This window comes from Podarcis vaucheri, assembly GCF_965113315.1.
Source record: "Podarcis vaucheri genome assembly, chromosome: 7".
Lineage (NCBI taxonomy): Eukaryota > Metazoa > Chordata > Lepidosauria > Squamata > Lacertidae > Podarcis > Podarcis vaucheri.
In genome coordinates, this window is record NC_138765.1 from 73,854,141 (window position 1) to 73,870,047 (window position 15,907).

Below are 15,907 nucleotides of genomic sequence, written 5' to 3' on the forward strand. Positions count from 1 at the left end.
CTTATGTGTAACAGGAAGGAGCCCAAACCAGTTCCAAGTTGGAGGGGGGGCAGGCCAAGCATTTCTCTGTGCCTCCTCCTCCATTGGTGGGAAACACAACTCAGAGCAACACTAAGCATGTGAGTCCAGCTGCCATTTTTATTTCCCATAATGCCTGCAGTGTGCTGTTGCTCAGGAGCATTGTGGGAAATAAAAATGGCATCTGAACCATTTCATTGTGTAGTGTCATTGCTAGGGACATTCAGGCCACATTTCTTCCGAAGGGAGCAGCAGCTGTGCTGCTGAGCAAAGCCAAGCTACCACTTAGCTTCTTTTCTTTACTTTTTAAAGAAAAAACCTCAATTGCTCTGTTGAAATGTAAGTACACTCCCACCTAAAAGTGCTATGACACACACATACTCCATCTGTCTATATCTATCTATCTATATCTATCTATCTATCTATCTATCTATCTATCTATCTATCATCTATCTATCTATCTATCTATCATCTATCTATCTATCTATCATCTATCTATCTATCTTCTATCTATCTATCAATCAATCATCTATCTATCTATCTATCTATCATCTATCTATCTATCTATCTATCTATCTATCTATCTATCTTTAGGTGGAGCTTTTACACACATACTGCTCTCCCCAAAGTGTCAAGAAAAGTTGAGTTTAATAATTTGATCCAACACTTGTTGAATGTGCTTGGGTTATCACAAGCTGAGTCCCAGTAAGGCAGGCGTGGGGAGTCTCTAACCCAGGGGCCAGATATGGCCCTAGAAGCTTGTCCCAATAAAAGCACCTCCTCTCCAAACATCCCCCTCCCTCACCAGCCCTGCCTCAAGTGCTTTTACCAGACAGAATGTATCCTTCCACTGTGATGATAATTCTTGCTTGCTTTAACTAAAATTAAAATCGAAATGAATGAAAAATTGCCCAAATTCTCGCTGCAGAAGGAACTTAGTTCACATTCATTTCACCTGAAATTACAGGAGGTACATGCAGGTATAACCCAGATATTTTTGAATTAATCCAGTGGATTAGTTAAAATCTTAATTAGTTCATTCCGAGCACTGAGAGAAAGGAATAATGGATGTTCACTTGATTCTCAAAGGAAGCTTAGGACTGAGAGGCTCAGTAGAGAGGAATCTGTATTCCAAAAGGAGTTTTTGCCTGGGAAGGAATGGGATGATCCATGAAAAGACCTACTCTGATCAAGGCCGTAGCAAAAATCTGTCTCCATCACACCAGTGTACCTCCTTTCCCACTACCATTAGTTGATGAGAAGGCTGTTGAATTGGTGCGAGTCGTGCGACGATGCAGGAATGTTGGTGCATGTCTTTGAGTCCATGACACTGGCTAACTTGAGAGATAAGTTGAGCAAGCAAGCTATTTATTTTTTTTAGCTAGGGGTTTCCTTTGCACTCCAAATATCTCTCCTTCCGATTTTATCCCACCACCTGTTCTGATGACACTTGCATTTTGTCATCTGCACGGACCTAGGAAGGCTCAGAATCCGAGCCAGATGGCTTGGGATCAAATATGCATGGAAACTCTTCCTGGTCCTGCTTTATGCCTGGAAGCAGAGCGTTTATCTGTGTCCGCTTCATGATACTAATTAAATACACAGATATCCTACACAGACCCTCCCTCTCACTTCCTAAAATATTGGAGGAAGGGAGAACCAAATATAGGACCCTATATTTTGTCTCTGGATCTAAATAAGTCAATGGATGTCCCCATTGTTCAATTACCCCTCCCTTTCCTTAGACATTCAGCAATCTTTCAGGTGGAAGGTGGTCCTGGCAATGGCTGCGTGGATTGTGTGCAGTGGCGCTGAGCACTTGCAAGCCAAGCAGCAATTCTGCCGTCCCCCAAGCCCAGGGCCAAGAGTGCAAATGAGAGATTAGCAAATGCTAGCATACAAATTCTTTTCCTATCTATAGGAATGGGTGGTTCTCATTTCTACAATCTTAAATTCAGTTCTCCACATTTGCACAACTGTTCGTGTTTTGTTTATTTAAAAAAAGACCTTGTTCATCAGCATTTTAGTGCGAACTTCTCCTAAAATATGCATCTTTTGTGTGGGAGATTTTGCCAAATATAAACATTTTTGCACATTTTTTTCAGAAATATGTGCGGTTTTATGAACACTATACCCAGTTTTGTATGAATTTCTTGGCTGTAGAATTGCACTGCAAAATTTTGAGAAGTGCAAATTTTGAAGGATAGCTGTGTTTCAGGTGACATATTGTTTCAGAAACTGTGAATTAGGTTGGTTCACCTTTAAATGTGAACTGAATCAACACCCCCACCCCAACACACAAACACATCCCTACATATATGTATAGGCCACCCTATAATAAAAGTTATCACTACTGGCTACAGAATAAAAAGGAGCAAGTTAAAAACACCCACTATGGAAAGGTTAATACTAATAAGTGCATTGATAGGGGGTTTGGCTAGATGATATTTGATGTCATTCACAATTCTCCATGGTTCCACTGTTCTAACATGTCCAAGAATATGTGCATCTGGGACTTTAAATTCCTTCTGCCCCAATGGGCATAAAAGCATTCAGGATAACACATAACACCTGTGTTTGCAGAAGTACAACATTAGGACTCAAAATCAACCCTACTGGGTTTTCCCAAATGCTTAAATTTCTTTTATGTATAATGATGACTACTGATTTTGATTCCCTAATTAATAAGCTTTTTAAAAAAATCTGCTACATCATCTTTTTCTTAAACTCTTATGCCCACCCACACTTATGTGTTCTGGGTGCCATCATTTTTTATTGATGGAACAGACAGTTTGGATTTTTACGAGACCACGAGGCATCAGATGGCTTGAGGACTAAAGTGTGGCAAGTGTGGTGGTTAGAGCTGGGGGGGGGGGGCTTTTCAGCCCAAGGGCCACATGCCCTTCTGTGCCACCTTCTGTGGGCCACATGCCAGTGGTGGCCATGGCCAGAGGCAAAAAGAGAGCAAAACAAGGAAAGCAAATGTTATCTTTCTTCAGTAGGCTAATTTCTACACAACACTCCCCATCTGTATCCTCCATCCAGGCAAGCAAGAGTCATTATCAGAGTTCAAGGATTCATTCCAGCCAGGCAAAAATACTCAAGGAGGGTGCAAACCAGAGTCAATGAGGAGTATGACTTGGAGAGAAGGTGTGGGGTTGAGGGCCAGCTTGACGGGAGCTATTTGGTGATGGGCCTGAGGTTCTCTAGCTCTGTGCTAAAACAAATAAGAGCCTGCTGGGTCAAGCCAATGGTCCATCTAGTCCAGGAAAGTGTTTCTGAGGTGATAGCAAGCAGCAAACACCATTTCTGAACGCTTGTCGTTCCTGCTTGCAATTTTAACTGTGAGTCATGTGAAGGTGCAAGTCATGGGATATTAGGAAAATCCCTGCTTGATCTCCCATAGTGGGTTTAAAGTAAGCTCCCAAGAAGATAGCATTTGGAGATAGCAAGGTTTGTGAGGGTAGCATGTGGCTCTGGAAGACAGATGTCAAAGACTTTCCATCCCAACGGCCAGAGTTGCTTCTGAGGCTTTGTGACTGAAGTCACTTCCCCTTCCCCTACACCAGTTCTGCCTCTCATTTTATAACTTTGGTCTGCAAGTGGTTAGGGCTGCTTTGAACCACCCATAGCCTTTCATATTCATTGTGGGACCCATACAGACATCCTTTTTTATTGTGTGTTCATGAAGATTTGTGCTCATTGTGGTATTGGGGCAGTTCTGTGTACTCCTGCTTTCAGAGGTGCATTTAGGGCAGGGCAGCCTGTTCCCCCTGAGAAGTGTAGTTTGTTAAGGGAGCTTGGAATTACCACTCTGTGAAAGGTAAACTATGATTCCCATGATTCTTTGGCAGGGTGGAAAGAACGTGCTTTAAATGTGTGTTGTGTACGCAACCTTTGACAGTTGGTGTCACCCAGGACTTGATTCCCCATTGTATAGCAATTTTTAAATCACTTTAGTTCCTGCTCACATTACAGTGTTCTCTGTGCTCACCACTGTCAGGGATTGAACTTGGGACCTTTCTGCCAGTTTCCACATGGGCTGTACCACTGAGCAATGTCTCCTCTCCATACCACATGCACCCTGTCAAATCAGTGGTCCATTCCATCCAAAACTGTTTATTATGATTGATAGAGGCTCTCCAGTATGTCTGAGGCAGGGGTGCTCTCTACTGTAGTCTCTTTAGCTGGAGATGCCAAGTATTGGTCCTGTGACCTTTTGAGTGCAGAACACGTGCTCTGCTACCAAGCTATGGAAATAGAAATGAGGTTACACTATAAAATCAGAATTCAGTTCAAAATGCTTGCTGGATTATTATTGTTGTTGTTTTTAATTTCAGTAGGCAACGGAAGTTCAAAAGACCTCAATCTAAGCTGTTAAGGGCCTTGCAAATTAATACTAGAACCGTGAACCTGAGTGGGATATGGGTTTCACCATCCTTTCCACAAACTTTCCAGGAGCTTCTTATTGAAATTATATAAAATTAACTCCTGTTTCTCCAGCTCTCTGTCGGCACCCAGCAAGGAAATGGCAGTAACAAATCAGATACATCGGCAGCACATTCTGAGCTGCCTCCCCTGCAAAACTCCTGCCTGCCTCCTTTTTAAATCCTAAAAGCAAAATGCACCAATCTTTAGAGGGACAGCAGAAGGGAGAGGGAGGAGTTGGTCGGTTGAAAGGAGAAATACATTTAATCCCTTTAATATTTTAAAATTTAATTATTTCCAAATTAGGTTAGCGAGTCTGACAAGAATCCTGCATCTAAAGTACGGAGCCCAGGGGCAGTTTTGGAAAATGAGACGAGAAATTAATATAAAAAAAGGAACCCTTTCGCTTCAAGGCAGCAGACTGGAACACTGGCATTCCATTACTCTGTCTGTCTGCTGAATTCATTTAGCATCTGTGGCTTAAATAGAATAGCTCTAAAGAGGCATGCTGCAGGCTGCGCTTGGCTTGCTGAGGCATTTCCCTCTGGAGGAATCAAACCGCATCAGAAAGAGGGTTGCAATTAAAATAATTCAGTTTCCTGATAAGATAGCAAGAGGGTCAGACCAAAGGCCTGTCTAGTCCAGTGTTCCTCAGTCCCAAGCAGTAGACATCCAGATGTCCCTGAGAAATCCACCAGCAGGATATAGCAATCAGTTTATGCTGTGAGTTTCATGATTGTGGGTGGATTTGAACTCAGGTCTCCTCTGTCCACATCCAACACTCCCACCATTACTCCAATGGGAAACAGCCATCTGTTCCTGTTTGCTCAGAAAGGCATCCCACCCCTGAACACAAAAGTTGAATCTAGCCATTGATGGATATGACCTCCATTATTTATTAAGGTGGGGACTGCAACAAAATGTTGCAATTTGTCCATCTCTAAGTTGGGGGGGGGGAGTGTTTAACAGTCAAAAGCAGCACTTTAAAATTCAGTGCAGAAATTGATTGGAAGTCAGAGATAGAACAGCATAGCTATAATGTGACCGTAATGCCCAGTCCCAGTTAATAATTTAGTACTAGCATTCTGCACTAAATACAGTTTCCAAACAGTCTTCAAAGGAAGCCCCGCCTACAGTGATTTACAGTAGTCTAACTTGGAGTTTGCCATAGCATAGATATTTTAGCCCAGCCTATCTCTTGTCCAGATAGGGTTGCAGCTGGCAGACCAAGCAAAGCTTGGAAACAGCCACTGTGCTGTGGAACTGTGTCACTGTTATATAATCCAGTTAAAAGCCAGCGTTCCAACACAGAAGAAGGCCGTGTGTGTGTGTGTGCAACTGTAGGAAGGTTAAAGCAGAGGCAGCATTAATTTTGCAACAACAAGCAAAATTGCCTTGATTGCAGCACCCCACTGCTTTTTAGTCTGTGTTGGAGATTATCTTAAAATGTTGCTCCTCTCCAGCCCAGCCTGGCATAGATTTTTGGGTGATTCTGGGCCATCAAAGCTTTACAGCAGTTTCGGTTGTGATTATTACATAGACTCTTATTCCTGCTACTTGATGCTAGACAGCCAGCTGGAAGGAAAGGCAGGGGGCGGGGAGGAGAAAGATTCATATTTAATTACAAATGTTTCACTTCTGGGCATTTTCAGCAACATCTGGAGAGCAGGAGGATGAAAGATAACCAGCAGCACCTCCCACCAAGATCAGTTGTGTCAAGCTTCCTGTTCTAATCTGGCTGCTATCCCAAGATTTATCAACAGATACTAGAAAAATACTGTGCGAGTGTAAGGTAGCATAGGGAGCAGAGTCGTGGTTTACAATGGAGAATGGTGTTGATCTGAACATACCATTTTGCCTGTATTTTGAAATTAAGCAAATTCTCCACATTTGAAATCCACGATTCAAAATTTATAAACAGAAATCATGTGCATGTATAAGTTTGCAGCGTTGATTTAAATCTATTATCTATCTATATATCCATATCCCAGCCATAAAGTCCAATGTTTCAATTTGAGCAGCAATGTAAATACAACTTGGTGAAGGTGCATCAAAATGTATATAAATTTATGCCATTGTGGAAGCACACTTGCTGCATCATGTATAGATGTACCTACTCATCTCTAGGGTTTAGCTCAATAAAAATGTCTCTTTGTAGCAGAAGCTGGATGCCCACAACACTGATTGGCTAGTGTTTGTTATGTCACTTGTCCTTTCTGTTGAGCCTAGCATGGGTGGGTAAGCAAGGGCATTTGGGCAGCACCCGTGATAATAAATTTGTCCTCTGTGTTTCCAATACATTTACAGTATGTATTTTTATTGCTGTATTTTCTTCCTTGGCATAAATCTTAGTCTGGAGTAAGTCCTGTTGAACAGTGGTGTGACTTACTACTGAGTCAACATACAGAGAGTTGGCCTGTTAGTCAATTAATCATACAAGTTCGCCTGTTCATTAGTCAGTTAAGTTTGCATGTAAGAAAAAGGCGAGAGTTTTAAAAATAAAATAAAGCATACTTTGTTTTTGAGTTATGATGCACACATATGTCACCCTAAGCATCACCTTAGAAGTAGAGATTTCGTTTTCTCTCATTTTCTCATGAAAATTCATCAGTAGTTTAGTGGGCATTTCTCCTAATACAGGGGTGTCAAACTCAAATTCATTGGGGGCCGCATCAGCTTTTTGGTCACCCTCAAAGGGCCAGTTGTATCTGTAGGACTTTTTCAAAGTTATTTTTCCATAGGCACTGGTGTGTGTTGTCTTGAACCTATACACTATTTAATATACCTATTCCAGTACGATTTTAAATAAGAATAGAAGAAGAAATAATAATGATTTTTTTAAAAGATGACGAGATGGGCTTCCAGGCAGACTGGAGCTCCAATGGGGAGGAGACAGGAGCCTGTCCCAACAGAGCAGAGCAGAAGCAAATGTTGCCTCCCCCAGCCCTGCCGCCGCACTCAGGAGTCGGAGGATACGGAACTGCAGTTTGGACAGCAGCAGTTTCTTCCCTGCAAGGGAGCCCCAGCGGTACTGCGGGCGCGGGTGGCCAGGATGTCCTGCTGGGGCCTCGAGCTGCTGCAGTTGCTCCCGGGGCGGGGGCTATCCGCCAAGTCCTCCGGCCCGGAGAAAGCCGATGTGTTGGCGTGGGGAGGGGGGCGGTGTTTCGTAGCCAGGCTCCCGCAGCCAAGTTGCTGGCAGGCTCCCACTTTGCTCCAGCCGCCCAGATGCCAGCGCAGTCCTCTTCAGGGTGGGAGGCGCCCCTGCTTTGCGGTGTGGCACACCGCCCGCCCGCCTCCCTCCACCCCACTCTGCGCAGCTGAACCGGCAGCAGCCTCGCCTCTCCCAGCCCAGCCGGGGCGCGCTGCCTGCTGCAGGATCTGTGCCTGGTCCCCGCTCTCCACCCGCCTCTGCCGTTCCCTTCCCCGCCTGCCGGCCCCTCTATTTACCCACCAGAGCCACCCCCAGCCAGCCCCTGGCCCCGCCGCCCGCGCCCCCGGCCATCTCCTCGCCAGCTGCAGCGCCGCAGTGGCCTCTATTTGCGGCCCGAGCGAGTGAGTGAGTGGTGTCCCAAGCGTGGCTCTCGCTCCCTGCCCTCGCTGCCAGCCTCCGCGGCTCTCTTGGGCTCCTAAAGTTGCCGCGTGCACGACCCGCCCCCTCGAGCAGCCGCGCCTGGGAGGCTCCGAGGGGCGGAGGCAGCCGGCTCCGAGCTCGGCTTCGCGGGACCGCCTCTTCTGCAGCGAGCCCCGGACTGGACCGAGCGAGCAGAAAGCCTCTTTGCCCGGCCCGCGAGGAGGCAAAAGTTGCGGGACCGGCCAGTAGGCAGCGCCGTTGGGGCACGTTGGTTGGAGCCCTATCTGCAAGCAGGCAGGGAAGGCTGTTCATGTGGGTCACTTTTTAGAAAGGCAGAGAGCCTCCGCCGGAGTGCGGACCCTAAAATCTGGGTCGGGACCAGTAAAAAAGACGAGAAGCTCGCTTCCTTGCCCTTGATGCCACGGGCCACATGACGAGGTCTGGCAGGCCGGATTCGGCCCGCGGGCCTTGTGTTTGACACCCATGTCCTAATATGTATATTTTTGCTAGCAATTTCCCCTAAAATAATGCATTTCTGGTATTTTCATTTGTAAGTACTGTCATACCTCATGTTACGTTTGCTTCATGTTACGTTTTTTCAGGTTGTGTACCACGGCGACACAGAAGTACCGGAAAGGGTTACTTCCAGGTTTCGCTGCTCACGCATGGGCACAAGCGCCAAATTGCACCGTGCACCTGCGCAGATACAGTGCTTCAGGTTGCGGGCTTTTCATGTTGCAAACGGGCCTCTGGAATGGATCCCATTCGCAACCAGAGGTACCACTATACACTTTCCCTTAATAAGCACATTTTGTACTCTTTCTCTTGCTTGAGGAACTGCATTGCAAAAATTCAGAGAAGTGCAACTTTTGAAAGGTAGCTGTGTTTCATTTCTGCAGATTATTCTGAAAGAAGTGCAAAATAGATAGGATTGCACTAAAATGAGAATCGAATCAAATTTCTCCCCTTAACTCCAGGAAGCTTTTTTTTTCTTTTCTTTTTTCTAGAAAAAAGCAAAAAGAGATGTCTGAACCTCTGGACACCACTTATTGGAAACTGCAGGTGGGGAGAGTTGTGCTTGTGGACTTCCCATAATGGACATATGATTAGCAACCGTGATAATGTTTGCTTATTTATTATATTTGTTTGGCACCGTTTGCAAGATGTGCCAAAGTGACTTGCAAAATATTAAAATATAGAACTTACCCAGCATTCATTTAAAAGGCATAACCCAGAGTAGAACAGAGGAATAATAAAAGTGTTCATCCATCAACTATATCATTGTCTGCTAGCCACAAAAGGCTATCAATGGCTACTAGCCATGATTGCTATCCTCTACCTCCAGTTGCTGGAAGCCACAGGAGGGAAGGATGCTCTTGTGCCTGGTTCCTGCTTGCGAGTTTCCCCCAGGCATCTGATTGGACACTGTGAGGACAGAAGGCTGGACTAGATGGGCCGCTGGCCTGATCCAACAGCCAAGATTTACATTCGTTTACTTCCCTGAAATGCTATCTTCACCATTAATGAACCTCTTCTTATAAAGCACCTCAAAGCAATTTCACATTGCAACATATATAAAACAATTGCAGGTATAAAAACAATTAAAACAACTGCCAGTACAAAAGCAGTTTCCATTCCGGCTGGGGATAGTAAATCTCTTAAAATAATTACTGAAAGAGGAAAGTCCTTCCTAGCCGTGTCTACCTCATTGAACATCTGCTAGTGAGCATGTCTGGTTCTGTGTACAGGGCCTTACCACTGTAGGCACTTAATAAATGTGCAATATAGTTTATATTACAGTTACTAGTTGCTGGGCATGATTCTTCCCTCTGGACAGACACCTTTTGTCCCCCGTGCTTGGTGGGCAGCTAAGCTGGAATTGATCAAATGCCTGTCCTGTCACACTCTTCTCCCCCCCCCCACCTCAAACCCTGTTTTATTTCAAGATTCTCCACTCTTTACACGAGGTTAGCTCACCTGTTCCATGGCAGTCACAGCTTCAGCAAGCAAGCGTGGGTTTGCCTATGAGGAAAATTAATGGGAACCAGTTAGGTTTAGCAGGGAACCAGAACAATTAGGAGGTGACCTCCAGGAGCAGAAAATTGTCTTCCTATCAGGTAAACAAGCTCAGTCTCTGTTATAAGGAAAGTAAAACCATTGAAAGGGTGGGAGACTAGGCGAGCCTCCTGAGGCAATGGCAGCAATACCACAGATGATTTTTTTTCTTTTAGAATGATAGCACGAAAGGCCCCTTTCCTACCTGGTTATGCTGGAGAACAGGTTTGGTTTACAATTTTGCCTGCATAACTATTTTAATGTAGGTATTATAAGTACAGGGAAGAAGGTGTTAAAAAAATGGTGCCAGTATTCATATAATGCTGAAAGTGCTGTGGGTACCAGCTCAAAATGTCTGCCATGGGCAGCAGAAACTGAGGTTCCAATTACTCAGTACCAGGAAATATTGTGTGTCCCCCCCCAAATATCTGGATACTGTATACCTTTTACTGGAAAGGGAAAAAACAGATTAACCATATTTTTCTGTCTATAAGACTCCCCCATGTATAAGACTATTTTGGGGGACTTTGATTTAAGAAAATGGGGAAAGATCTATCCATGTATAAGATGCCCCCAAATTTTGGACATTATTTTTAAGGGGGGAAACCTAGTCTTATACACGGGAAAATAGGGTATATTAATCCAAGTCATAGTGTCTATTGGTCCTACTTTCCACAGGACTGTGCTCTTTTTGATGGGCTAATATTCCTCTTTCTGGTGGACAAACAATTCACTCTTGGAAGCTGTCATCTACATAAGGGCACAACAGTACTCTTCCTAATTGACATCACCAGGAACTTGTATTCACAGGTTGACTGGCTCTGATACTGGAGAGAGAACAATACCATTGTGGCTGGCAATCTCTGATAGCCTTACCTTCCACCTGGCCTACCCCTTGATTTTTTTTCTAATCCTCTTTTAATGCCACCCAAGTTGGTGGCAATCGCTAACTCTTTGCAGTGTGAACACCCTAGTTTAACTCTGTGCTATGTAAAGAATTACTTTATGTTTGGGGGGGGGGAGGGAGAGTTGCAGGGGTCTTGAAATTGCCCATCAACAGTTAGCACCTGGGTAACAGATTGAACAGACGCACAGTTGGCCTCGTCACTGTCAGATGTGTTGCAATTCTATTTAAATCATTATTTGTACATTTTCATTTACATATATAATTTTTCATATCCTCTCCTTTGGTGATGTGAAAGTAGGCCCTAGGCCCAATGTCTCTGAATTGAGCTTTAAAACTGGTTTCCGTAAACCATAGTTTAGATTAACCACATATTGGTAAACTCTGGTTAGTCAAAAAATAGAAATGAAAGCTTCTAATCTTATGGCCATGGTGGAGGAGAGGGTTAGGTGGAAGCACACAGTCCCATGGCTCATTCATGCAATGTTATTCTATAGATTTAGTTTTATGTTTGAACAAGACCTTCTTAAGATATAACCATAAGGAAGCTGGGGAGGACTTGGCATAAAATTCTTAGGGTTCACCTTTGAAAGAAGCATTTGAAATTAGGTCAGTCTAAAACCTGCCCTAGCAACTTTTTATCTTGTTATAACTGTCAGGGGAGTGGAGAACTTGTCTACTGATCTGATTCAGTCTAGCAGACCATGTTTTGCAAGAACAATTTTAATCAGCTTGAGATATCTTGCAAAGTGTTTTGCCTTTGAGCTCAGTTCTCAGACCACTGCCTTAATTTCTAGTCATGTGCAAGAATAAAGGGGAGCACAGGGGAAGAAGAAGAAGAAAGGGGAGACGAAACCGGGAGGTCAGATTTCAGAGAGAGTAAGGAGAAGTAAATTAAAATTGTGTGTCTCCATGTTCAAAGTTGAGGAGCTGGCATGACTTGTGAAGTGCCACTCTGAGGCACACTTGTTGTGCATGCAAAACTATGCATAGACATGCTGCGAAGCACCACATGTAAGCCGACACAGTTTTGGAAGGATCAGAAAGCTTTTCTTTCGCAGCTGTACATTTCATGGATCCAAGTGTTTCCCTATCTTGTTGTCATCTAACGAACCACAGGTGGTGGCAGACACTGGAAAAAACCCAAAATCGTTGCGCAGATGGTGGGAAAGGAAAGGAGGGAAACTGCAGACATTGTTTCCAGACTCTGAAAGGCAGGGGTGGAGACTCTGGCAGCTGCAGCCCATAACGTCAGAGGCTGTGCTGGGTAGCACAGGAAATGCTTAATTCTGCCTGAAGCCCAGAAACGTCTTTAGCTGGGGACAGCTTTAAAATGAAGCAGAGGCACGTCAGGAAGCAGGCCTAAGGCTGAGAGTCAGCCAGCAGTTAAAATGCCTGCCAGCAAGCAGTGGAGTGCAAGTGGGGCACTGCCCCGCTGATCTCAGTCTAGGGATGGTGGGAGAATTTTTATTCATTTTGTATTTAAAGGCAGGCCTACCTATTTTGCACTTTCCAGAACCAATATGAAATTTATTTACAAAATAAATAAACCTTTTGAAATTAGTACCTTTCCAAATTTTGCAATACAGTCTTAGAAACACATGCAAAAGTGATTACACTGGGGCAGAGTGTGCATATAAATGCATTCATTAGTGAAGGTGACATACAGAAATGCTTTATATTGGGTGAATTTGTTTTGCAAAAATGTGTCTATCGGGCAAAAATAGCATACCAAAAAGAAGTCTACATTGAGATAAATTTGCCCCAAAATGCCAAGGAATTTTTCTGACTTTTAAGGCGAGGAGCTGGTGTCAAAACAGAGAACTGGACGTAAGACCAGGGAAAATTTAGAAGCGGAGATAAACAAAAATCAACGGATTTGCCTATCCCATCTTACAGCCAATCTTATGAGGTAGCCCTGGCTGCCAGCCTCCACATCCATAGTCTCAGTGTTGCCCTTGTAGAACTCAGTGAGGAAGTGGGAGAGGAAACTAGAATTAGTTGGCTTTGTCTGTCATTGGGTCTGTTGCCACCTACTGTTGATCTTCCTGCCTTCTGCCCTACAAGTTCTGGTGGGCGCTGGGCACTAATGCTAGCAAGTGTTCCTTCCTCCCAACTGCCCAGAAGGGAATGTTCCCCACCCCTTGATTTTGCCGGTAAACGTAAAGGGACCCCTGACCATTAGGTCCAGTCGCAGACGACTCTGAGGTTGCAGTGTTCATCTCGCTTTATTGGCTGAGGGAGCCGGTGTATAGCCTCCAGATCATGTGGCCAGCATGACTAAGCCGCTTCTGGCTAACCAGAGCAGCACACAGAAATGCCATTTAGCTTCCCGCCAGAGCGGTACCTATTTATCTACTTGCACTTTGACATGTTTTTGAACTGCTGGGTTGGCAGGAGCAGGGACCGAGCAATGGGAGCTCACCCCGTTGCGGGGATTCGAACCGCCGACCTTCTGATCGGCAAGTCCTAGGCTCTGTGGTTTAACCCACAAATTAGCACTTGCACATTTTATGCAAACCTGCATCCTCTTCTGTCCTGTGGGGGGGGGGGCGTTCTTCCTTGATTTTCTTCTTTTTCAATGCTTAATCCGGAGTAGAGTCCTGAAGATGTTTGGATGGCATCTTGTACACCTCCACCCAGCAATAAAGCTAGTCCCAAATGTATTGCTCTGCTTTTCTTTTTTGGACCACAACAGTGATGCCAAGATCTGAGAGTCTTGTCATCTGGGCAGCACAGGACCTCCACACATGCTGCCCAGGCTTGCGCCCCAGAGAGGTCACTCCAGTGCTGCTAATGCACTAAAAACAATGCAGGAGGCAGCAGTTCTGAGTTACTAGTCTCTGCAGCCACAGCCATTTGACTTCGTCCTTAGAGGCACACTCCATTGTCTCTCAAGGCAGATGGATGCCAACAACAATGTTTCTCCTTTTTGTTGGTTTTTTTATATTTGTGTAAATCGCCTTGAACTTTTCTTCTAATGCAAAGGTAGTTATGAATATATATATATCTGTGATGTAAATAAGTGCCACCACTGCAATCTGTATGGGTTTCTGTTTGCAACCTAGGAGACCTCTGAATTCCACCCTCTTCCAGACTGCAATCCCAGATGCGCTACAAGACCCCCAGCGGGTATCTCTGCTTCTGAAATATGGCACTCGGGAGACTCCGTAGCCCACAGTTCCTTCTCCTCAGCTTCACTCCAGTCATCCTATAACCTGAGTAAGTAGCTCTGCAGATGCTTACCAGATGCTAACGTCTCACTACACTTCAGCAGGTTCCCCGATAACAATACTAGGGTGTTACTATGGTGATAACAGATTCACTAGAGGGCTGAATTAATCGAGCAGCTTTGCCTATTAGGATCTGTATAGTTACCATAGTGTTCATTCAAACAAACGTTCCATCACACTCAGGTTGTCGTGCTTTTTTTTTTATGACCAAACTGATCGTTTTACCACCGGGTTCCCCATCTCTTTGTGGACGGTTATTTTGCTGTCTAAGCAGGTCCTAATCAAATTAACCGATCTCTTCCTTTTCATTCTCCTGGGGTGGGGGAGGACTTTTCTGCTTTCCCCAGCCCCCAGTAATGATAGAAAATGTGATGGCTTTGCCATTGCAATGTTAAAATGGAAATGGGGAAAAAACAACTCATTCCATAATCCCCACCCCCAGTCTCCATCTGCTTTTTAGCTGAGTTGATTCAGTGGTTGGTTGTGACCCACTGAAATTGGTAAAGGACGTTGGGAGTTTCATGGGATTTGGAACTGCATGGGCTGAGGCTGGAACCTAGCCTAGCCAGCTAGGACTGTTTTGTTCCTAGGGAGGGGCCATAACTAAGTGACAGAGTGCTTGCTTTGCAAGCAGAAGGTCTCAGGCACTAGCAGATGGTGTGGGAGGGCAGAGCCATGGTAAGTGGTGGTTGGTTCTTCAGGGCAGAAGGGGCACTCCAGTCTGCCTTCAGCCAGATGCCAGCTCCCTTGCCTTCTAACTTATAACCAGTCTAGGAGGGTGGCAATGCCTGCCAGCTTCCTCCTCTTCAGAGCCAGTGTTACTGAGCAAAGAAGAGGATGAGGACAAAACTAACATTTGTCAGCTCTCTCTGTCATTGCCTCTGATGCCAATGACAGTAGAGCTCCCTGCATCCCACCCTACAAATCTGAATGGGCACAAGCCATGGAAATGCCCTACCAGCACCAACATCCCTGCAATGAGGCAGCAGGGTAGTGGTGGGACTATTTGCCACACAGACACACAGTAGAGGTTTGAGCAAAGCAGAGGTGTACAGAAATTGAGAGGAGGAAATTGGTTATTTTAAACAGTGGCAGACGTTTGAGTAGACCTAGCAGGGGATAACATTGAGGGGGGAAATGTCAGCTTGAAACATGGTTTGAGCACAGTGAGAAGGGTGTTTCAAAAGGCTCTGTTTCATTAGCTTCTGTGTTGTGCCCAACTCTGCTATTTCTTCTTGTTAAAACTGTTTTTTTTCCCCTTAAAAGATGACCCCTCAGTGTACCTACTTTAATCAAAGCTCTGCTGTTGTTTAATAACACTATTTTCCTATCGGTGTTCCTCCACCCCCACTTGACTCAAAGTTCTGCCGTTGTTTAAAAAAGCCACTTTTTTCTTTTCAATGCATCTCCTTTCTCATTGTTCTCAAACTTCTCTCTCTTCCATTTCCTCAGCTGCCTCATGTGAAAAAGATAAAGAATGTGGGCTCCTCAAATATTCCATAGTACACTTCACACAATGCATTTCACTCCTGGTACCATGTGCTGTCTTCAACATGAAGTTCCAGATTCAGTGTAGGTACTTTACTAACAAGGGACACGGGTGGCGCTGTGGGTTAAACCACAGAGCCTAGGACTTGCCGATCAAAAGGTTGCCGGTTCAAATCCCCATGACGGGGTGAGCTCCCGTTGTTCGGTCCC

At 44.8% G+C, this 15,907-nt stretch overlaps 1 protein-coding gene across 1 annotated transcript in view; it reads left to right on the plus strand.

The window, feature by feature from the left end:
• The window catches only part of LOC309536440 (uncharacterized protein), a 79,138-nt gene that overhangs the window by 32,730 nt on the left and 30,501 nt on the right, over nt 1–15,907 (plus strand). Inside the window, exon 4 of the mRNA XM_082230685.1 lies at nt 14,045–14,198. Coding sequence (XP_082086811.1) covers nt 14,045–14,198 — 154 coding nt within the window. The remainder of the gene's footprint in view (nt 1–14,044; nt 14,199–15,907) is intronic.